The sequence below is a fragment of the Pezoporus wallicus genome, unplaced genomic scaffold (assembly GCF_028554395.1).
Source record: "Pezoporus wallicus isolate ANWC-B61680 ecotype Strahan unplaced genomic scaffold, APGP_CSIRO_Pwel_v1 contig_7506, whole genome shotgun sequence".
NCBI lineage: Eukaryota > Metazoa > Chordata > Aves > Psittaciformes > Psittacidae > Pezoporus > Pezoporus wallicus.
Genome location: NW_026637546.1, coordinates 1,374,250 through 1,398,093, shown reverse-complemented (window position 1 = coordinate 1,398,093; position 23,844 = coordinate 1,374,250). Strand labels below are relative to the sequence as shown.

The 23,844-nt window shown below is 40.2% G+C and overlaps 1 protein-coding gene across 2 annotated transcripts in view; it reads left to right on the top strand.

Annotated features, from left to right (window-relative positions):
• Positions 1–379: 379 nt before the first annotated feature.
• Positions 380–23,844, top strand: part of DOCK8 (dedicator of cytokinesis 8) — a 99,552-nt gene continuing 76,087 nt past the window's right edge. Inside the window, exons 1-2 of one of the 2 annotated variants that reach the window (XM_057406098.1) lie at positions 380–482; positions 20,249–20,351. In XM_057406098.1, the coding sequence (XP_057262081.1) occupies positions 391–482; positions 20,249–20,351 (195 nt within the window). In that variant the 5' untranslated portion in view covers positions 380–390. Of the gene's footprint in view, positions 483–803; positions 998–20,248; positions 20,352–23,844 lie in introns of those variants that run through there. The other variant, XM_057406097.1, reaches the window with a different exon arrangement.

Here is a 23,844-nt window from a genome sequence, read left to right as displayed (position 1 = left end):
GTACGTGTGAGTTTTCCTTACACATTCCAAATGGTTTTGGGGTAAGAGAAACCTGTATCCTGGGTGCACATGTGTATTGGCAAAATACCACCCCAGGTGAGGAGCTGGCGTTTATTTATGCCTGACACCTTGTTGCCTCTACCTGCCCGAACAACTCCACCTGTATGCCAGAGGGCCAAAAAAGGACCCGGGCTATTTCCTCTGCCTGCAGCGCGGTGAGTGCCGGTCTGCCCTGCCCCTGCCTTACCCTGCCCGGGGGCTGCGCTTGCCTAAGGGGAAGACCGGACTGGATCGGCGCTGCCCGAGGGCGGTGTGGGGCCTGTCTGGGGCCCAGTCTCGCCCACTGCTTCCCGGCTTGGCTCTCCAGAGCTGCCCTCGGCCCGGGCGGGAATGGTGGAGGGTGTGACAGCCGCAGCGAGCTTTCCAAAAGGAAAAGGGTTGGGGCGATGTGCAAGGATTTCCGCCGCTGCGCACGTTCACAGGTACAAGGCTCTTTTCCTCCTCCTTCCTCACTGAGCTTGCTGAAATGCTTGCCTTACCTGCTGCTTCTCTTCAAAATACCTACCGGCGGTTCGGGGTCGCCTGTGTTAAGCCTGGGGGGGGGGAAGTTCCTGCCCTGTGCCAGGGCGCTCCGCGGCAGGCAGCCTGCAGGGGCCACCGGGGCAAGGCGCGGGTACCGGGGCCCGGCGGGCCAGGCAGTGGCAGGGCTGAGACGCCAGCTGTGCAGAAGGGCAGATCCCTCCTCCCACTCTGAGCGATTTCAGTGAGGAAGGTGAAATGCGGAAGCTGTCAGCCAGAGCTGTCAGCCAGAACTGTCAGCAGACTGTCGGGGGGTTAGCCCGGAGCATGCAGTAAACGAAAATAAGATGAAATAAAGCCGCCCTTCGTGCGTGCAGCCGGCGTCCGTCCTCGTCGGCAGCCGGCACCCGCGGCTGCTCTCCCGCATGGCGACTTTACCCGCCGCGGACAGGAGGGCGTTCGCCCTGAAAATCAGCAGGTAAGGAAGACGCTTTCCTCCTACCTCGCAACTACCCCTCGCCAGCCTCATCCTGAGATCTGGCCAAGGCAGGCAAGCGGGCTGCAGGAGTGTCGGCTCCTCTCCGGGACACCTGCTCCCGATAGCCGGGAGGACGGGCACCTGGAGCGGGCACAGCGGCTCCGCCCGACGGCTCCTGGCGCCGCAAGCGGCGACCCTTGGGGCGTCCCGCCGGTCCGCAACCGTCCGCAGAGGTGCCACTCTCGGGTGCGCTTCTGCAGTACAGTTTACGCTCACGAAGTGTACAGAGACGGGGCCAGCTCTGGGTTCACGTCCTCTGGAAGGGAGGAAACGGCCAGTCTCACCCCAGCAGGTTTTTTCCCTGTCTGCTCTCTCCGAGAAACCCCCGAGGCGCCTGGAGGCGAGCGGAGGGTTGGGGCTCCTGCTCCGCACGAACAGTCAAAACGACCTGGTGCCTGAATTAGCGCTCCTAGGAAATGAGTGGTTTATGTAGCGCATCGATACTGCAGTGGCGTACATGCCTGATTTGTTTTTTTTCTCTCCCCCCCCCCCCCCTTTCACCTATGGAAAGAAAATACCCTCCTGATGATGGAAAATAAATTTACCTCTCCTCTTCCCTCCCAAAACCAGATAAATTCGAGTTCAGCGGTTGGAGCACCATATTCCTGCTACTGAGCTTGCTCTTTGCTGGGCTTTGGTGCCTTTCCCAGGGGAGTGCTGACTACTCAGCCGGTCTGTGTTCTGTGGTGGCTGGCGGTAAAAAAAAAAACAACAAAAAACAAGACAATTATTTTCATATTGTTAGATTAAAGGAAAACACAGGCCTCCTTTTCAAGTCTTGTCATCTGAGGCAAAAACTGTGTTTCCAGGGTGTTGCTGTAAGTACAAGGTAACTGAGTTTGCTGACACATAGAAGAACAAATAGCATAATGGTAATTTAAACTGAGGATAAGTCTCTGTGCCAGAGAGAAAAGTATGCAAAGAAACTCCACCTCCTCAGCAATTTATTGGAAGGCATGGGGTTTGCAGTTACAGAGGATAAAATTAGCTCTGATGTGCCTTTCCCATGGCAGAATGCGCATCACTGTACCTTTCTATGTCCTTTGGGAATTAATTACAAATATATGGTAGTATATTCACTAGAGTAAAACGTCATATTGAGAAGCCATCAGATGAGCAGTTCACTACAGGATCCTGCCACAACTCCTGATCATTTGAACACTTGCTTGAATAAAGAGCATAACTGTCTGTTATTTACAGGGTTGGGTTATTTTCTTTCTTCCTATTTTTAGGGTTAGTCTTTTGGCAGCTTTTCCCAGCTGTGGTGATGGTCACTGTTCATCTGCATGACTAGAGCCTTACAAAGTAGTGGAATCATAACAATTAATCTGGCTTCATTTCACAAGGGCTTACAAAAGTTTTTCTAGTAAAAAGATTTGAAATTAAGCCAAAGTTATAATTTTTTAGATTTCTTTTGACTCAATAGTGAAATTCTCAGTACTTCTTGTACTAAATAAAATGTTCAAATATGTTATTCATCATGTTCTGAATACGATTTCAGTTTAACAGTCTGCATATTTATTTTGCAAGTAAAAATACTATGTTCTGCATTGTATGGTAGAAATTACATATATTCGCAAAGAGAACATTATGTTGCCCTTTCTTCAAAAGGACGGGGTCATGTTTACATGACTTAGGTGCAGTTTGCTCTACTGACCGTGGAGTGATACATCTTCATGGGCAAAGTTTTTAATGTGGTGGTTTGGGGTTTTTTTTTTTTGGAAGTAATTTTCAAAATAAAGTAATAGGTCAGTGTTAACTTTCTTGCCTATGCACAAAAGGGTTATTTACAGCTGTAAAATTTTGCTCCTCTTTCTTCAGAGTTCCTGAGTTTACTTGTTAAAAATTCAGCTTTTATGGAAAGTTTGATGTTCCTGGCAAGGCATTTACAGGAGTTATTACTGTATATTGCTACTAATCCTATATAATTACTCTCCATTCACTACAGATTTGCATGCAAGCTCTTCCTCACTCTTTCTCTCACCAGTGACTTGGCAAAGCTATATTCTGATTTTATGAGGACCACCAGAACATTAGGCTCTGTATTGCTTCATCAGTACATCAGCTGCCTCCCTGCAAGCTATTTAAGGTGTACCCTGGTGTATCTGGTGAAGCATGAACTATGCTGAACACTGTCCTATAGAAAAATAGCAGTGTTATCATCCAAAATGTTGTGTAAGTGGTCTCACCATGATTTAAAATTAGTGTGAGTTATTGATCATGAGCACTGGAACTGCAGGTGCTTCTGGAACAGCTGTTACATGAAAAGCATCACATTTGTTTAAAACCAGGTCAAACTTTAAAATCAGGCCTTCAGCTGCCTTCAGACTTGTAAGCTGCATACGCAACCTGCCCACATAACCATGTCTTCCTATCACTTTACTCTTCCTTTCACCCATCTGGTGTCTGTTGCCCCAGCCTGTTGCTTCCTGCCTTTTGTAATCCTGCAGAGACTTGCATATATGTTTTTAATGCATGTATGAGAGTAGTTCCTTCTGTTTTAATGGGATAACTTCTATGTGCAACAATGTTCATCTCATACCTAGGAGTGAAGGAGCCCCCATGTTAGTTTAGTGTCCCTCATGCTAGGCAGCATTCCTACCACTATCACCCAGAGATAAGTTGCTGAAAATTTTGCAGAAACTCAAAGAGCATCCTTGTCAAATAACAATTTATTTTTTTTTATTATGTGATAAATTAAATTCCAGTCCAACTTTATATGTTCTTCAAAATGAATCCTAAAGTATCACTTGAAAGTTAGTGACTTAAAAGTTGTAACTGTCTTTCCAAATCACTTCCTGCACTGAACACGGGAAGGGGAAGAAAACCTCCACTAATGTGCAGCAGTAAGAGACCTTTATGGTTCTTTTCAAGATGGTTAGGTGTCTGTGGTGTTTGGAAGCCAGAATGGGACATGGACAAGCAAATCATCCTTGTTGAGTCGAGTCTGAGATAGTGTGTAAAGGTTGTACTTCCCAGTCAGAGTATTTTACCCAGAAACCAAGAAAGTTGAAAAATAATTTCATAAACTGATGAAAAAAAACAGGTCATCGTTGCTGAAAGTGTGGGCTCTAACATGCACCAGCTGAGCAGTGTATGTCTGAGAGACCACAAAACCTGAATTTCAATCAGTTTGCCTCAGCAGCGTGTTAGGATAAACACAGCATTACGGAAGAGATTTTCTATTTTTATTGCTTTTATTTAGGTAGTGTTGTTTACTATTTTATCTTCCACATTGATCTCACAATAGTAGTTACTTGTTTTGACTTCAGATGAAGAAAGCTGGGCTTTAGGTACCCACCTGGAACTCTGGCCACCAGTGCTATACATCCAAAACATTTCAACACATATATTGCAAAACAGAAAACTATCAAGAGCAGCAATGCAGCTCTCTAACAGATCAGTTAGTTTTCAGTCATGCAACTCATGCAATTAAAAACCCTCCCAGTAGACATACTCCTCAGGTGTCTCTACAGACAACCAATGTCTGCACTTTACAAGTGTTATGAAACAAATTTTTAGCATTTACTTCTCTCATTGCATTTCCTTGTCCCTGAAATTGTCCAGTTGCCAAACAAATTTTTTTTTTTCCTGTTCTAGTTTTAACAAGTGTACTTAAGGATGAGTTTACATGCATAGATTCTTATTAAAAAAAAAACCAAACAACTGACATTACCAATATTAAAGCAAACAATTAGCTTTAAATTAAAGCTAAGATTTAATTTCAAAGCAATGATTTCAAATTTTTAAAAGCCTAGTATAAAAGTCAAACCCCTACCTAATTCTCAAATAATACCATCAATTCTACTTTACAATAATTATAACAATAAATTATTTCTGCCTGAAATAAAGAGGTGAGCTTGGGTTTTACATTGTATGAAGTCTCAGTTCTGAAGGTTCACGAGAAATTACCCTAAATGGCAAAGGCTGTTGCAGTGGGGTCAGGTACAGTGCAAAACGGTTTCAGTGGCAGAACAGGCCTCTTCCTATGTACCCTGATAGCAGATTTCTGTTCAGTGCTTATAGAGCTGAGGCCAGCATTTTTTGATTGAATTTTAATAAAACCCTTGGTATATAGATATAATAAAACGGTAATTACTTTTAAAAAGCATTGTCCAGACTCGTATATAGGCCAAGCTATTTCTTTTAATTATTTTTTTCTTTTTAAACTCGGAATTTATTAAATCAACAGCAGGGAGAAGCTCAGTCCTTTGTATGTGCAATGTACGTAGTAAGTATAAAGATACAGTGCATTTTTAAAAAGATGTAGTAAATTTTCATAGTCAGTTTCTTACATAGAATCATTAAATATTTAGGGTTGGAAAAGACCTAAATAAAATTACCAGTCTTCTAATAGCAAAGTAATTTTCCATGTGTTTGCTGCATACCTAAAAAGCACATTCATACTTTATCAACTTTTAAAAGCTGCTTCTTACCAAGTATGACATTGAGCCATAGCCTTATAATATGTGATGTCAGGACAGTGATAGTATTAAAAATCCTGTGCTTGTTTTTACTGAGTCAGCCTAATTCAAGAGAGAGAGGACAGCACACTTGATGAAGGAGTTGAATCCTGCTTTACTCTCATGAGTTGCACCCAGGGAATCTGTCTAAGTGGGGATAACTCAAGTTAGTTTTTGCAGATTTATATTCAAGACAGTTTTTTTCAAGCAATCAAATAACAAACCATTTGAATTAATCTAAAATGCATACCCTATGGATTTTAATGCACAGTGCACTATGGCTTTTAAGAAAGGTTAAAAAATTCCAATTTGACACTGCTGTGGGAAAAGACTACTTACATACTGTATGTGTGAAATAGTAGTGGGTTTGTGTTTGTCTTTAAGTTTAAAACCATCACTAACATTAAACACTAATATTAATATTAAACACGAATCAAAGGTTAAAGAATATTAAACACTAATCAAAGGTTAAAGATAAAAATGTAGGATGTATGTTTCATATGTTACGTATAACAGTATGTTAGAAAGTTTATAGTAAATGGCCAGTTTCCTTAAGTCTTCCATAAAATAAATGAGAAGCTGATTTTTTAAATCCTTTGGAGAAAATTACTTGGAGTTGCATGTGCAATGATGTCCTGGGTTCAGCAGTAGCAGTCATTTTTTCTCCTTAATAGCTGGTGCAGCGCTGTGTTCTTGACTTTTGGCCTGGGAACAGCACTGATAACACCGATGTTTTTAGTTACTGCTCAAATGTTTAGTTTGACCAAGGACTTTGTGAGTCTCATGCTCTGCCAGGGAGGAGGGAAAGCCAAGAGGAAGCAGAGACAGGACACCTGGCCCAAGCTAGCCAAAGAAGTATTCCATACCACAGCACGTCATGCCCAGGATGTAAGTAAGAGTTACCCAGAAGGGCTAGCTCACTGCGGGGTTGGACTAGGTATCGGTCGGTACTCGGTCGGGCTGGGTGTTATTGGTCGGCGGGTAGTGAGGTGTTGTATTCTCCTCCCTTGTTATTTCCCTTCTCATTATTATTATTGGTGGCAGCAGCAGTGGTTTGTGTTATACCTTAGTTACTGGACTGTTCTTATCTCAACCCATGGGAGTTGCATTCTTTTGATTCTCCTCCCCATCCCTCCGGGAGCAGGGGGAGGGCAAGAAGTGGGGGGTGCAGGTGGTGAGAGAGAGACTGCGTGGCTGACTTGCCAACTGCGTTTAAACCACGACAAGGGAATATAAAGACCAGGTTGGCATCTTAATACGATAGAAAGGCTTGAGTTGGAAATGACCTTCAACAGTCCCATAGTCAAACCCCCCTGCCATGGCAGGGATATCTTCCACTAGACCAGGTTGCTAAAAGCCCCATCCAGCCTGGTTTTCAACACTGCCAGGGATAGGGCAGCCACAGCTTCTCATCACCCAGTTCCAGTGCCTCATCACTCTCATCATAAATAATATTTTCCTTATATCTAGTCTCAGTCTATCCTCTTCTGGTTTAAAACCATTGTTCCTTGTCCTGTCACTATAGGCTAAAAAAGTCTCTCTCCATCTTTCTTATAATCCTCCTTTCATCACTGAAAGGTTACTAAAAGTCTCCCAGGGGCCTTCTCTTCCCCAGGCTGAACAATCCCAGCTCTTTCAGCCTTTCTCCATAGAGGAGGTGTTCCAGCCATCTGATCATTTTTGTGGCCCTCCTCTGCACCTTCCCTAACAGGTCCATATCTGTCTTGTATCTAGGGGCCGCAGAGCTGAACGCAGTACTCCACGTGAGGTGTCACAGAGCAGAATAGAGGGGTAATTACCTCCCTCAATCTGCTGATCATGCTTCATTTTCTGCAACCCAGGATACAGTTGGCTTTCTGGGCTGCAAACACACATTGCCGGCTCACATCCGATTTTTCTCCCACCAATATCCTCAAGTCCTTCTTCTCAGGGCTGCTCTCAAAGCGTTCATCACCGAGCCTGTACCAATCTTGGGAATTGCCCTGACCCAGGTGCAGGACCTTGCACTTGGCCTGGTTGAACTTCACATGGGCCCACCTCTCCAGCCTGTCACAGTCCCTCTGGCATCCCTTCCCTCTAGCATCTCAACTGCAGTACTCAGCTTGATGTTGTCTGCAAACTAGCTGAGGGTGCACTCAGTCCCACTATCTGTGTCATTAATGAAGATATTAAATTGTATTGCTCCTTGTACTAACCCTTGAGGAACACCACTCGTTACTGGTTTCCATTTGGACATTGAGCTGTTTACTGTAACTCTTTAGATGCATCCATTCAGTTAGTTCCTTTCCAACTAACAATCCATGCATCAAATCCATGTTTCTCCAATTTAGATGTAAGAAAGTTGTGGGGGACCATACTGAAGTCCAAGCAGATGACATCTTGCTCTTCCCTTGTCTACTGATGCAGTCACTCCATTGTAGAAGGCCACCAGATTAGTCAGGCCCAATTTGTCCTAGGTGAAGCCACACTGTCTGGCTTTAATCACCTCCCTATATTCCAAATGATCAACATAACTTCCAGGAGAATCTGTTCCATGGTCTTACTGGGCACTAAGGTAATGCTGACTAGTCTTGTTCCTTCATACTTGTTTTGTTTGAGAGCCTTTTTATTTACCTTCAAGAAATACTGGAATGGTTGTCTTTCAGGAATATCTTTACACTTTTTTTAACCCTAATTAATTTTTGTATTCATTTTTTTTTTAGTTCTTCAGCTGGGTCAAACATGTGGCTTTTTTTCCCAATTGCCAAAGCATGTGTCTTCCATTTCTGTTTTACAGGGGTAGATTACAGACTGACCAAAGTATCTGCTCATTTCTTTCACAGAATCACAGAATGACTGAGGTTGGAGAGGACCTCTGGAGGTCATTTTGTCCAACCCCTCTGCTTAAGCAGAGCCACTTAGAGCTGGCTTCCTAGGACCATGTCCTAGCTGTTGAAGATTTCCAAGGAGGTAGACTCAACAACATCTCTGGGCAATCTGTGCCAGGGATCAGTAACCCTCATAGTAAAAAAAGCATTTCAGCAGTAACTTCCTCTGTTTCAGCTTGTGCCCATTGCCTCTGTTCCTCATACTGGCCACCGCTGCAAAGAGCTTGGCTCCATCTTTTTTGTGCTCTCCCATCAGATATTTGTACCCATAGAGGAGGTCACCCCTGAGCCTTCCTTTCTCCAGGCTGAACAGTCCCAGTTGTCTCAGCCTTTCCTCACTGGAGTGATGCACCAGTCTCTTCAGCAGCTTTGTTACCCTTGATGGGTCTCTCTTCAATATGTCTATGCCTGTCTTGTATTGGGGGGCCCAGACTTGCGCCCAGAACCCAGTCATGTCTGTGCCTGGCAAAATCTTGGAGCAGATTCTCCTGGAAGGCATGCTAAGGTACACGAAAAATAACAATGTGCTTGGTGACAGCCAGCATGGCTTCACTAAGGGGAAATCCTGCCTGACCAATTTGGTGGCCTTCTATGATGGGGCTACAGAACTGATGGACAGGGGTAGAGCAGTTGATGTCATCTACCTGGACTTGTGTAAAGCGTTCGACACTGTCCCGCACGACATCCTTGTCTCTAAATTGGAGAGACATCAATTTGATAGGTGGACCATTTGGTGGATAAAGAACTGGCTGGATGGCCGCACGCAAAGAGTTATGGTCAATGGCTCAATGTCTGGCTGGAGACCAGTAACTATCATCAGGGGATGAGTGTTGGGACCGGTTTTTTTCAACATCTTTGTCGCTGACATGGACAGCGGAATTGAGTGCGCCCTCAGCAAGTCTGTTGATGACACCAAGCTGTGTGGTTCGGTTGATACGCTGGAGGGAAGGAATGCCATCCAGAGGGACCTTGACATGCTTGTGAGGTGGGCTGATGCCAACCTTATGAAGTTTAACCATGCCAAGTGCAAGGTCCTACACCTGAGTTGGAGCAATCCCAGGCACAGCTACAGCTTGGGCAGAGAAGAGATTCAGAGTGGCCCTGCAGAGAAGGACTTGGGGGTGTTGGTCAATAAGAAAATGAACAAGAGCCAGCTTCAGTGTGCGCTTGCACCCCAGAAAGCCAACCGTATCCTGGGCTGCATCAAGAGGAGCGTGACCAGCAGGTCAAAGGAGGTGACCCTGTCCCTCTATTCTGCTCTTGTGAGACCTCACCTGGAGTATTGTGTGCAGTTCTGGTGTCCTCAGCATAAAAAGGACATGGAACTGTTGGAGCAAGTCCAGAGGAGGACCACGAGGATGCTCAGGGGACTGGAGCACCTCCCATATGAAGACAGGCTGAGAAAGTTGGGGCTGTTCAGCCTGGAGAAGAGAAGGCTGCATGGAGACCTCATAGCAGCCTTCCAGTATCTGAGGGGGCTTACAAGAATGCTGGGGAGGGACTCTTCATTAGGGACTGTAGTGACAGGACAAGGGGTAATGGGTTAAAACTTAAACAGGGGAAGTTTAGATTGGATACAAGGAAGAAGTTCTTTCCTGTAAGGGTGGTGAGGCACTGGAATAGGTTCCCTAAGGAAGTTGTAAATGCTCCATCCCTGACAGTGTTCAAGGCCAGGTTGGACAGAGCCCTGGATGACATGGTTAGTGTGAGGTGTCCCTGCCCATGGCAGGAGTTTGGAACTAGATGATCTTAAGGTCCTTTCCAACCCTAACCATTCTATGATTCTATGTCTCACCAGCACTGAGCAGAGGAGAAGGAAGCTCTTCAACCTGCTGGCAATACTCTCCCTAGTGCACCCCAGGATAACAGTAGCCTTTGCTGCCAGGGCATATTGCTGTCTCATGTGCAACTTGATTGAAGTCATAGTGTCATAGGACTAAAATGGTCATGGTCCTCTAGTTCTTTTGGGTCCTTTTCTGCAAAGTTTTTTCAGCTGCATGGCCATGATAAATTGGTGCATGAGGATGTTCCAGGTGCAGGGCTTTGCACTTTTCCTTGATGAATTTCACAAGGCTCCTGTCATCCCATTTCTATACCCTGTTGCGGGCTCTCTGGAAGTCAAGCATGGCACTCTGGTGCATCATCCACTCCTCACAGGTCTGTGTCATTAGCAATCTTAATGAGGGTGCACTGTGCCCCATCATCCAGATCATTAATGATGGTTTTGGTGGACTTGGCAGTCCTCACGTAGTGGTTGGACTTGATGATCTTAAAGGTCTTTTGTATAATTTTTGTCCAACTCATTGTCTGCTCATCCAGCTCGTACTTCACCAGCTTTAGACATGTTTCCTTTAGACGTATGAAGAGCCCAATCTCCTATGTGTTACTTCTTCCCAGAAAAAAATCACTCCTGTGTTCCTGACTTGCTGTAAACTAATTTCTCCCAGCTTTTTATGGCATTATTGTCTTGGTGTCTTCCGGATTTGTATTCAGCATAAGGAGTAGATTGTACACGGCTCTAAAGCAGGTGCATAGGAAGAAGACAGGAAGCTCCACTTCTTCATACACTAGTCATAAAGGCTAGTTCGCATGGCAGCCTCTGCACATAGGTGCTTTACCTTCCATCCCACCACTTTCTGGATTCAAGGCAATCTGAGTGAGCAGAAAAGAAAAGGTACTTCTCCACTCCAAGGAAGAGATGTAACTTGCAGGAATAACAATCTTCTAAATCTACCACAAAGTCAAGAATATTAAAGTAGGCTAGGGATGGGTACTATCTATTGTAAATATTGTAAACAGCTCTAAAGATAATAGAGGAAACTTCCTAGTGCTTGTAAAGTTATGTTTTCTTCTGTCCTAAAGATAGTTCATTTGCCTTTGCTAGTGTGAGTGTTCAGATTAGGCCAAATTTATGTTAGTGCAGGGTTTCCTAACGTGTTTTACAACTACACTCCAGCAAAGGACAAATCTAAGCAAGTATATGGTTTGACAGGTCACTATGTATAACTCAAACCAGTATCAGCTGATTTGCATCTCACGTTCTGATTTGATGATTGTTGCATTTAAACCCAACTATATCATAGCCTGTCTGCATCCACACAGCCTCTGTAATTCACTAGGAGTGAGTTGTGCTGTAGATCATATGAGCTAGAATGTAGCTGGAGGCCATAGAAGAGACAACTGTGTGAAAGGAGGAACACTGCTATAATGTTTGATGTAGACTCAGCTTAAATAAAACTGTCATGTTTTATATAAGCACAAAACTAATAAAAAGAAATGCAAATAATGCACAAATCCATGTTTGTTTGTTCAAAACTCTGTGTGTGTCCTTAAGATGTTTCTAATTCTGATGGGAAACTGTAAACCTTATTTACTCCTCTAGCAGTGGAAGAAAGCAGTATCATGTATCAAGGTTATGCTATAGGACATTAATTCATAATGCTAATATAGACTCCTCTACGTAAATGTTCATTTTTCAAAGATGAGCTTATTCAGTTTTTACTGGAGTTGACATCCTATTGTCCATTGCAAAGACTAAAAGCACAGACCTTTCCTCTGTACACTGGGCAAAAAATTACAACATTTCCTGCCTCAAATACATCTAACTTTTAGGAAGCAGGAAAGAAAGCATAAGAAAATGTCCTCTTAACTACTTTTCGGAGGGTACTAATGCCTTCGGTTATTCACAGTGATTTACTTTTGGTTTGTGTTGTTTACCCCACACTTTATGTCTGCCTGCTATACAATCAAGGTGATAGTAGTCACTTAAGTAGTTGATGACAAACACAGGCCCATCCAGCCAAATCTCAATGAAAAATTACAACTGCAGAAAAGATAGGCTCCATAATACAGGTGTACTTTTCATCAGCAAGAAGGCAGCTGTAGAAACAAAGCATTTAGAGAACAGTTGGTTGTGCAAGCAGAATACTGTTGTTACTGTTGAGACAGACGGTATTGACTGCTGTTGTTAGCAGGAAGCTAATCTTTTCATCTGACTGTGTACTCAAGTTGTGTTTGAAATATAGCCATCTATTTCTTATTACAGTTGTTGAAGACTGGTGTTATACATTATGAATCAGACATAATAACCCCTGCTACATAATTAACGTACTGAAGCTTTTGCTTTGTCTCAGGAAGGTGGCTGGTGAGCAGGAATGGAACTTTAGGCTCTGAGCAGAAAAACTGCATTTTAAAATCCTTCTTTAAGATCTTATGTCCCTTGTAGACTTCAGATGTCTACATGCATTGTGAAGTCTCGGCTGAAGTTTATGATGAGTGTATTTTTTTATAATGCAGGAAATCCAAAGTTTACTCAAGAAAAACATAGCTGGAAATGAAAAATATCTTTATGTCCATGAGGTCCCACATATGAATATTCTTTTTTTATCTTTCCAAAGAGTCTTCATGTTCAGACATGAAGTGCAAACCAGCAAGGAGGAAATATTTAATGTTGTATTTTATGCTCTCTACTGCTTTTAGGTTTTATGGTCATTAAAAATTACAGTTCATGAGCAGAGTTCAGCGTAGTTTTTCCTTTATTTTTTTTATTCTGACTTGATTTTTTTTTAAATTTGATTTGAAAACCACTCACTAGACTATAGTTTTATCTGTAGCAAGAGGAAAAAGTATAGCCTGTGAAAAGTGCTTACCTCATGACGTACTCACTCTAAATGCTTGCTGTCATGAATGCAGTTACAAAAAATAGGTCCAGGCCTAGATCAGTCTTTGGGCCAAGTTCAGATAGAACATCCACAATATTTTTCCTCCAGATCTTTATAGAATACATGATGAATCATGCAGTTTCCTGAGCTTCAATAATAAAAACCTGGAGACTTTTTATAAAGGAGTCAGCACACCTGGACTTCATACTAGTATTTTCCCTAAAGTCAAGCAAAGTAGATTAGGTAAGAGTAGATTTTATTTCAGTTGTCACACGATCAAAATTTTGCAATTCTATCTTTGCAGTCATTATAATAACAAAACTTCATATTTAGAACATTGTTAGAGTAAAATTTAACCTTTCCCCAAGCTTGAAATATTCCAGGTGAATTGCAAAGTGAAATTTAATTTGTAACTTATGATATAAAATGTCTTGCATCATCCAAATGTGTTTGTGAGAGAATGGAATTTGTACCTGTAGTGATAGCCAGCAGACACAAAAATATATTCTCTTTAACAACATAGTTGTTGGATTCTGTGGATATTCTTATTTTTAAAAGTGTGAGTGGAAGATCCAGGTTTCTAGTGTATCTTAGTTACTGCTCTGTCTCCCACCAAAGTAAAATCAAAATTCCGTGTTCTAAAAATGTCAGTTCCTCTTCATGTTCTTAAAATTGGGCCATGTTATTTTCAGGTATATTGCCCTAATAAAAGATACTACATTTTCTAGTTAAATTACAGCTCTAAAGAAAAAATGTTATTCTGAGAAGAAAAAGAAAAAGTTAATCGTTTTCCTCTTACGGAAAGGTGACACTGAAGCTCCACAAATCTGTGTTCTTAGGAAATGGGGGACCAAAATATTAACACAAATTATTTGTCCAGTTCTGTGCCTCTTTCATTATTTCATTCTTTGGCTTTTGAAATACTCCCAGTGTTAAAGACCCACCTGGGAATATATTGTAAATTTCTTTGATGTTGTCGGTCATGAAAGAGGCAAAATACACATTTCATTTTTTTCCTTGTTGATAAAAATGCCAAATGTGACCATGATAAAAATAAAAACAACCCTCTAATAGCAAAAAGAAAAAAATCCCTAAAATAATATTTATATTGTCTTCCTTATTATTCTTTATGTCTGACTTTTATCTTTTTACATTTATTATTAATGCTTGTTTGGAAGAAAGTAAAAATAAAACACAAACTATTAAAAATTGGGCTGGATTTTGCAAAATGGTCAGCTTTATGGTAGCACTTTCTCAGTGAAGTTATTGTGAAGTTCAGGTAATGCATATGAGCTGAAAGACAAATCCTTGCATTTGTTTCATAATTACCCAGTTGTGAACTGGTGGGATAGTGCAAAGAACACAAAAGTCTAAAAGTGCAAACTGATATATTTCTACTACATTTCAAGTCACAGTATAAAAGGAAGATGGCATGTATGATCACTAATGCTTTTGAAATTTCCCATATCACAGTTATTAAAAGCATGATTCACAAGGACAGGATTACAAGTCTTCAGTTCCTTTGTGTGCATGAAAATATGGTTAACCTTTTCCTCCAATACCAGGACTAGGGAATTCATTTTGATGTGTGCTTATGTCTCTTGCTGAGGGAGAAACAGCGCAACTGAGCGGCACTGAAAAATCTTCACTGAATGAATGGTATACGTGACCTGTGACTCAAATAAAAATGGACTTCTTGACCATTTTACTTTGTAACAAGCTGCCACCATAACAAAGTTCATGATTTTCTCTTCTAGACATCTTTCTTTGTTCCTGCATCATCTCCTTTGAGAAGATTGCAATTAAATTTCAATTGTCTCAAATAAGATCTTTATTGCCTTAGCTGATACACAGTCTTAACGTAGTAGACCCCTAAAAAATGGGTGTACCATAGGGTGTATCACCTATCCGAGCCATCAAAGAAGTAGCAGCCAGTTCAGATCAACCACTGCTGTAAACACTGATTAATGAAGCAGAGCTCTGGTGCCTTATGGACTAATTAGAAACTTAGAAGAAAGGCAGGCAGTTCCACTGGTGGTACAAAAGGACTTCTAAGCAAGATTCCCATATTTGCTAGTTAAAGGTCTGTATTGTTGCCCAAAACTTTGTATGTGTTTGTGTGTGGGAGTGAAGGGGGGGGGGTTAGGGAGTTGTTAGGTTTTTCTCTTCCAGATTTTTTTGTTGCTCATTTTAAGTTGTGACTAGAGAAGTTTCATGTTAGGTGAAGAAGAAAAAGAAGAAAAGCTAGTTGAGAATTTTCTATGTCAGTGTCAGATGAAAGGGATTACTCCTCAGGGTAGCCAAGACAGAATATTTTACCTGTTCAGCAAAAGTTTTCACTATTTTACTTTATAATTTTGCCATCTGTATACATTTAAATGTGACTGTTTCTCCATCTTCGGGGATAGTTCTTGCAGTCTCTATTTATTTCAGTTTTTTCAGTCTTTCATTGCTGTCTAATTGTGTATGCAGCTCTTGCAGAGAACAATTTACTGTTCCTCAGAGTCTGCTGGAAGGGATTGTAAGGGTGCTGAGGATTACTCTTCCTGCGTTCCCCTAATAGGTAACTTGTTATAGTAGGTAACTTTGGATAACTTGATTTACTAGGTACATGAAGTATGCTTACAAAATCAGGTTTTTTCTCATGAAGTTTCTATCTTTAAAGCTGATCTCTCTCTGTTTTCTTATATTTATATATCGCTGTTCCGTGTATAAGTTTTCATATTACCTACATACTAGCAAAATACCCATTGCGCCTGCTTTTAAACTGTGTACTTTAAATAACTATATTGTTGAGCAGAATTTTCAGTGAAACTACAGAGCTTTATGCCTTATGAGCATTTCTGTAATTTTAATTATAGAACCCAGCAGTGTCCTGCACAGATCTAACTTATGTTAACTTATTTTACTGACATAATTTACTTACGTTAGTAAAATAAATGGCTATTTTACCTTCCCTTCCTGATACCTCATCTAGGCCCAACCAATAACCCAAATCTCTAAGTCCCCTATACTGCAATGAGCTGTGCCCTGAGAAACAACTCGGAATTCGACCAAGTTACATTTATTTTAAGAACCTGCAGGTGCTGTTACTTTGGTTACACTGTTTTAATATATTATGCAAACAGTACATTTTGCCTTGGAGAGTCGGTGAAATACAAGACTATGTGTCAACTTTTTGATAGCAATTCAAGAGTATTGCTGGAGGACTGCATCTACCAGTGGGGCAGACATTGGTGCAATTCTGATTAAGCAGCGCTGGGGGGGTTTGCTTGGGGTTTGATTTTTTTTGGCTGCCCTCCAGTCACATCTAGGTGGATCAGTAAGACTGGTGAGTTCTGACTTTTTTGAGATTAATACCAGAGGAGTATGGCATTGACATTCACGTAGGCCCAAGGAAACACAGAGTGGAACAGTGAATTTCAATTGACGTTATTTTGCTCCAACACCATGGAGCAGACAAGGATCTAAACAATCCAGAAAAGCTTTGTGCTGCCATCATTTCCCATCTTTCCTCAGATTTACACTGTCTTGCCCCATGCCATGTAAACACTGGCTTACTGTGAATTCAGCAAATACAGCAGTGACTTATATGAACAAAAACTCCCCTAAACTTCACCTTTTCCTTTTCAGCTAGCATTTCCTGTTTTTCAAAAAAAAAAAAAAAGGAAAACTGCAAACATGGGAGGTCTGTAGAAATATTAACAATGCTGAGTTCCATTGCAGGTCTCTGAAAAGCTTGCATTTGCCCAGATGCTGTTCTCTAGGTAATTCGGAGGCATAATTTATGACACTAGTGTGCTGTTGTCACTATGGCACCACCAAATGGCCACTTCCAGTGTCTTGCTGTGGTTGCAGAGGGAACATTTTTCTTAATAGCTTATTACATCTTTCTTGCCTCTCTTTAAGCAGATTATTTCTTCTTCCCCTTATAGACATGAACTGCTCACTGTTTTAATTACAGCTTGCTACCTTTTATACAGTTGATGGCAATGCAGTAATCTCTTCTGTAACACATCTATGTTTTTCAGTCTTTCCTCACAGGTCTTCCTTATCAGATTTTTAGCATGCTAACTGCTGTCTTTTGAAAATGTAAATTTGATTTACTGTGTGGTACTCTTAGTACTGTCTCATTGGCTTAGATAAACAGAAATAACTTCTCTTTTTCCTCACTTACGGTACTTTGTTGTTAAGTGTCCCAGTATACTCTCTCAGAGACTCTTCTGTGGCATGGCTATTTATGTAGACCGCATATTTCCCTATTTGTATTTCTACATTTGATTTATTTTTTTTTTCTAAGTTTAGGGTTTTACATTTATTTTCATTGAAATTAAATGTGCTGATTTCAGGATGTTTCTAAAATAGAAGATAATTTTGAGTGCTAGTCCTGCCTTTCAATACCCTCACAACTCCTTCCAACTGTAGATGTGATCCACAAATTTTATTACTGTGTTATCTATGCCATCATCACTGTTGTAAAATAAAATATGGACTGGAACTAGACTGAGTAAAAATTAACTTGCTTCTCACAGTAGTACCTCATTTGGAATCATTTCACAATCTTCTGTTGACCTATTGATTATTGTGCCTTGAATATGTTTCTTGACCAGTTCTGAAAGCATCTGTGATGATTCCATCTAGCCACTATCTCTTTACTTTGCTTATAGGAATGTCATGAGGGACACTATGAAGGGCCTTACTCAATCCAGTTAAATTATCACAGAACAGTTTTAGCTTGGTTTTATGTAACTGTCCATTGACAAATCCATATTGGATGTTCATCCTAATAATTGCCAATAATAAACCAATAATTGACAAGCTTTTTGGACAGTAGCTGACTACAGACCACAGTTTGTAGCTGCTCACCGTACACTTTATCATGAGACTATCAATAAACAGTCATTACTAAGGTGATATACACTTTGATGTTAAGTGATATGATTTCACGGTCTCTTTGGTCCCCTTGCTTCAGCTGGAGACCACAGTTTGGGACCTGATACTCCAGCTACTTATAAGTTGATTGTTCAGTAAATTGCCCTACTACCTTTCTGGGTGTTAGAGACCAGATGACTGGTAGTGACCATTCAAGTCCCCCTTTCTGGAGATACAGTTACCCTTTTTTGCTTATATTTTTCAGTGCCTGCTTTGTGTTCACACTTCATCACTTGCCTTCTTTCCTTATTGTGTTTTAGCACATAACTAGACTGTCCTTGCTGCCAAGGGTGACTGTAAAGCTCTTCTTGGAATCAGACAAGGCTGCTGTACTGGCAGGAAGGGTAAAATTATGTCCATGGCATAGGTAGACTGCAGCCTTCATAGAACCTGGAATAGAAGCTGGCACAGAACCTAGCTCCACATGTGCTAGGTTAATGTGGACCACTCATCTCTGACCATAACTCCCACCTTTTCTCCCTGCTTTTAGTTTAGCAATTTTTAGCAGCTGTGTCTTTCCTTTACCTATTCCTGGTAGATCCTGCCAATTACCATTGGACAAATTTAATTTGCAGGTTCTTTCTTTGAATACTGAGGAGGCTCTGTAACTAGTGCAGTGCTTTTGAGAAACAAATTTCCTCTCATTTAGCTGGGCTTGCAAAGGCTTTTACCAGACAGCAAATTTGCCCTTCATCTACATGCACGCTCCTCTTTTGCAGATGAAAATTCTTACCATTTCCTCTCTGAAGAATCTGATGACCCCATGTCTGGTGTAAATAAGAGATGTCTTATATCACTTTTTGCAGCAGCAACTTCTGCAACACAGTATAATACAGTTTTTAACATGCATTAAGCCAGCATCTGCTGATACCTCTGTTATTTACATCAGTAACAGGCACATCTGCACAGGATAGAAACCTTTCAGTTTGAAGGAAATTAATAATTTTGAATAAGAGTTTTGTATTATACCTTGCTACATACATACGTGATCAGAGAATATTTGAGTGGGAAGATGAGTAGCAATAACCTTGATATACAAGCAGCTTTTCTTTTTATAATAGGGAAAAAATAGATGCCTGTCTCCTAATGCGAGCAGACCAGCATTGATCAGGTTTTTGTCATGCTTGTTAAGAAAAGCAGTAGTAAGATTGTCACAGAATAGATATAGTAGTTGTAGAAATCAAGAGGCCACAGAGGAGAAGACATTAAGACCTATCAAGCAACCTGTCCTGTGGAATCTGGTAATTCTAAGATGCCTGTTAATGCTTGGTTGAGTTGGAAGAGAGTCTCATATAGAAGAGAAAGTCTTCTTCCCTCTGTATTTTCCTGTCTCCAAGTTGGCTGCCCTGGTGGGCTACAGGTTTGGGTTTGTTCTTTTTTTTGTTCTTGTTCTTTTTTTTTTTTTTTTTTTTTCCCCTTAGAATCTGCTTAAATGACTCTTGTTTTTTAAAAAACAATCTTGTATATATTTTATATTTTTTATTTTAAAACATATCTTTTTAAAATATACTGTAGACCTTTTGTTTGCCATTTCATGGCCAATTATTCTTAAATTGTGTTAAATAATAATTGATTTGTTTACATGAAAAATGACCAAGCTACTGTGATCATAGCATTTTTAGATTGGGTATACACAACTGTACTATCAGTGTGGGATTTTTGAAGAACTCAGTACAGATCTCTTTCTGTTCCTATGGAAACAAATTAGTTATCATTTAAGAAGACTTGTCCTCAAATGTTCAACTGATAGAGTATAAGCTGATTTTTAAATTCATACTTTGGTTTATCTTGTGCTTTTCACAGCAGACTGCATTAACCTAAGTCTGGGCTTTCACTGTTCAGTGTCCTGTCCTGGTTTTATCCCTTGATCAATTGCTAGCTCATTAAAATACTGGCCTCTGGGATATTCGTTGTTCTTTCTGTGTATTTTTCTTCTTTGCAATAGCGAATCTACAAGTAATGCTGTACAGGTTGCAGTTAGACTTCACTTAAGGGCAAGGCTTTTCTTTCTTGCATAGCCTTTCCCAGATGCCAGGACTGCAATATAATGATAAAAATCTGTTGGAAGAGTATCAGAATCTTAATTATATAGGACTTTGAATGTTTTTTGAGGTTTGTGTCAGATTCAAAACGAATCTAGCGCATCATCCAAATACATTTCTAAACCCTGGGACATTTCTAAATACGGGACAAATTGGCAAAGTCTGGCACTTGGAATTTGAGTGGAGATAATTGTAATTATAAAAGTTTTTCTCTGCTTAATTAAAGGCACTCCTCTGCAGAAATAAGAAAGCAATTTACTCTCCAACCAGGCGTTGCACAGTTCTGTCAAAGAAGCTTAAGTACCCCTGGCTTTTCTACTCTTCATTTGGTAAGTTCCGGATTAATCTTCTTTACACAGGTTTAACTTCTACACTGCTTAATGTTTCTAGTGTAAATTAAATGATCTTCTTAAACTATCTTGCTTTCTACTAACTTCTGCTTGAAGTTGTTGAATGATAGTCCCTGGTAAAATGAGGAAATTACGCATTTGAAAAAGCCTAGAATAGTCCTTGAAGCCTAAAATAGACAGACTTTCTTCATACTACTATAAATCAAAGTTAATTAGTAAGTTTTTGAGTGTACTGCATGGTTCCCTTGCTGGAAACATTCAACGCTGTCAAGTAAATGCATTGTGTGGTGTTCACAGATAATTTGCAAAAGGAGATCAATGAATAAAGAGAAAAAAAGGAAGGCAGAGGCTAAACTAGCATGGCTTAATTCAGTTTCCAGAGCTAGCAGTAAAGCCAGCACACTACCATGTTTTTCAGTGCTGTAGAGTAAGCATGTTAAGTGAAAAAATGCCAAAATATGCGCTGATTGGCATGGGTATAATTGAGTGAACTGTTACGTGTCTCCAAATCATCTTCAGCCTTCCATGTGTAATCCCACTGTAAAGAAGTCAGACCATATGATGCTGCTCTTATGACAAAGGGAAAAAATGCTGTATCTTTCTAATAGTCTTTCAGGAGAGTGAGCATTCTGCAAAAATACTATGCCATAAATAAAACTAAGATTTTGATTCTCCTTCCTGCCCCTTTAATTTTTCTTTTATTTTTTTAAGACCCAGTTAAGTAGAAGCAGGAGAAGTCTTTGTGCACCAATGATTGTGAAAAATGTAAGCCACTAGATGTAAGCAGTTACTTCCTATGTGTCAGGGCCTCCTGCCACTACTCACTTCCTTAATCTGAAATGCTGTGGTTTTAACTTGTTCCTTTCGGTTATTCAGCCTGGGGAGGCTAGGTCCCTTCTTCTGCATGCAGATAATTGCTTTTGCTCTTGAGAAACTTGATAACATTTCATTTACCAAGTACTACGCCACAGCTGCCATTTTGTGTGCTGTCACAATCTACATGCCTCTAATCCATCATCATTAAAAAGGTATGTTTGCAGTAATGATTTTTGGCATTTTCTATAGAGTAATTGTTTTGCACACTTGTATGATGTGTGAAAAGGAGTGTTTGCTTCTCACTTGAAACAGTATTTCTGTTTCCTTTGATAATTTGCACTAGGGAGACAATTACCCTCCATCTGCATTTACCTTTTTCACCATCTTTTTTACATCTGTGCCTAATTTATGATAGTCAAAAGCACACATTTTTAGTGATTAAAGATTATTATTAAAATTTCAACTAGAAAAAGTTAGAAGACATAATGAAATGTGACTTGTCAGAATGGAGAAGTGTTGTTTCTGAAATGAAGAGCAACGCTTAAGCAAACATTAGATTGTATTAAGTAAAAATACTATGCATGTAAGTCATTACATCTTCAGCAAGTGAAATGTAATATGCTTTTGTATACTTTAAGCTGTTTTACTTTAATCTTATTATATTATGCTGACAGTAAAAATCAGTGGCTAATAAAGATCACTATTTACTCAAAACTGTTGATGTAGTATGCTGGCAACACTGAAAACATTGGTGTGTTATCAACAGTATTCTCAGACTAAAGCCAAAACGCAGCACTGCACCAGCTGCTATGAAGGAGTAAAAATGGCTGTTATAGCTGAAACCAGGACAGCACTACACCAGGTACAAACCTGAGATAGTGCTTAACCTAAAAATTTATTAACAGCACAGTATATTTCTTCAGCTGGATGCCCCATAATTTGCCAGACTTACTGTCAGTTTTAAGTTTTCCATTTGGATACAAAGGGCAAAGAAAGAGAGAATTTTTTTCGAAATGTGCTTTTAGAGAATTCGATTGCTCCCTTAAGTATACGGGCAGTGGGGTGAGCTTAGAGCTTTATTTATGCAGAGAACAATACAGTTTCCCTACAAAAGGGGAACCTGGGGTGGGGGATGGTGGTTGGTTGTGTTCAAAGGTCTCTTACTACATCATTTACAGGGGTGTTTACATCCATTTTCTTTTCAAAAGTTTAAATTGGTTTGCTTTTCCTAGATGTTTTTGGAGCATTTCTTCTAAATATCCTTTGCTTTCTGCAAGATGTTTCTGCAGCAGAATTACTTTCTCATTTATAGCTTGAAAACACTGAAAAGGCTCCAAAACTTTTAATTTACCACTGATCAGCTTTAACTCATCTTCTAATCTCCAGTGACCAATGTGGCATAATATGTATGAGCCATTATAGTTATTGCTTTGCCATTGTTGAGCACCTTTGCATGTTTCATAAACTGTGGAATCCCTCATTGTCCTGTTGAGCTAAAATTTATAATGCTGTGAGTGTAACATTGTCATGTGCAGAGGTCACTTCATGCTCAGGTGAAAATCCTGTCAACCTCCATGAGTTGCCTTGCAGACACAGGACTCAGTAAGTGAAGACCTCATGATTTTGGCTCATGGGTTTTATTTTTGGTGAAGAACACTGGAGTTTAAGCGGGGAGCTCCAGAATGCATGTTGGATGAGACAGGAGCCACAGTAACATTGAATATAAAGGTAGTTGATACCAGAAACATTGGGTGCTTTATTTTCCCCACACCGCATCAACAGCACCATAGGGGTAGATTACTGGATCTATATACAGACTATTTATTGCTGGCAGCTTAAGAAGGCAGTCTTGAGAAAGGTATTTGGATAATGCAACCCTTTGTTTTTACGGACAAGAATAATTTTATAGCTATTTTTTGCTAGAATTCTTCTTCATAGTAAAAAAGTTATTCCAGTGCTATTATGCTAATGCTCTATTTTTCAGTGTTCTTAATGCACTGAGGTGTTCTCACTGCACTGAGGTGTTCTCAGCCTTTCTGCAGCTCACAGAACATAATAGACTATAGGTTTTCTAAAGCTGTAATTTTAGATCTCTTTGTTACTTGTCAAGAAAATTAATGATATGATATGCTGGTCTTTGTACTCGACTGGGCAGATGTTTTATTTTCTAAACCTATAAAGCCTATGTTTTGTTGCCTATATAAAAAGTAAAGGAATTTTAATTTTTTCTGTACAAATAATAACATATACTTTTAACATATGAAGTCACATTTATGTGTATATAGAACATTTCTAGGTATGATATCAAACAAGATTTTCTGCTTCTGCTTTTGACACTAAGCAAATTGAAAGAGCCAGACAGCTTCATAGTGTGTATGAATAGCAGAGTTGGTATTTGTTTAACTTTGTTCTGGTCCAAAATTCTGTGTTAAGAACAGCTGATTGAATGTAGTCAGATACAATTGCTCTCTGTCAAGGTGTAATGCAACATTCTGTAGAAATAGTGGATGTAAGGTTTCTCAATAACAGCTTTAGCAGATCCATATAATCTTTTGCGTAGTTACCGTACTAACCCTTGAAAAATCCAATAAAATTAAAACTCTAGTAATGTACAAAACAGTAACTTGCAGAGATAGAAAATAATAATTTCTGCTGA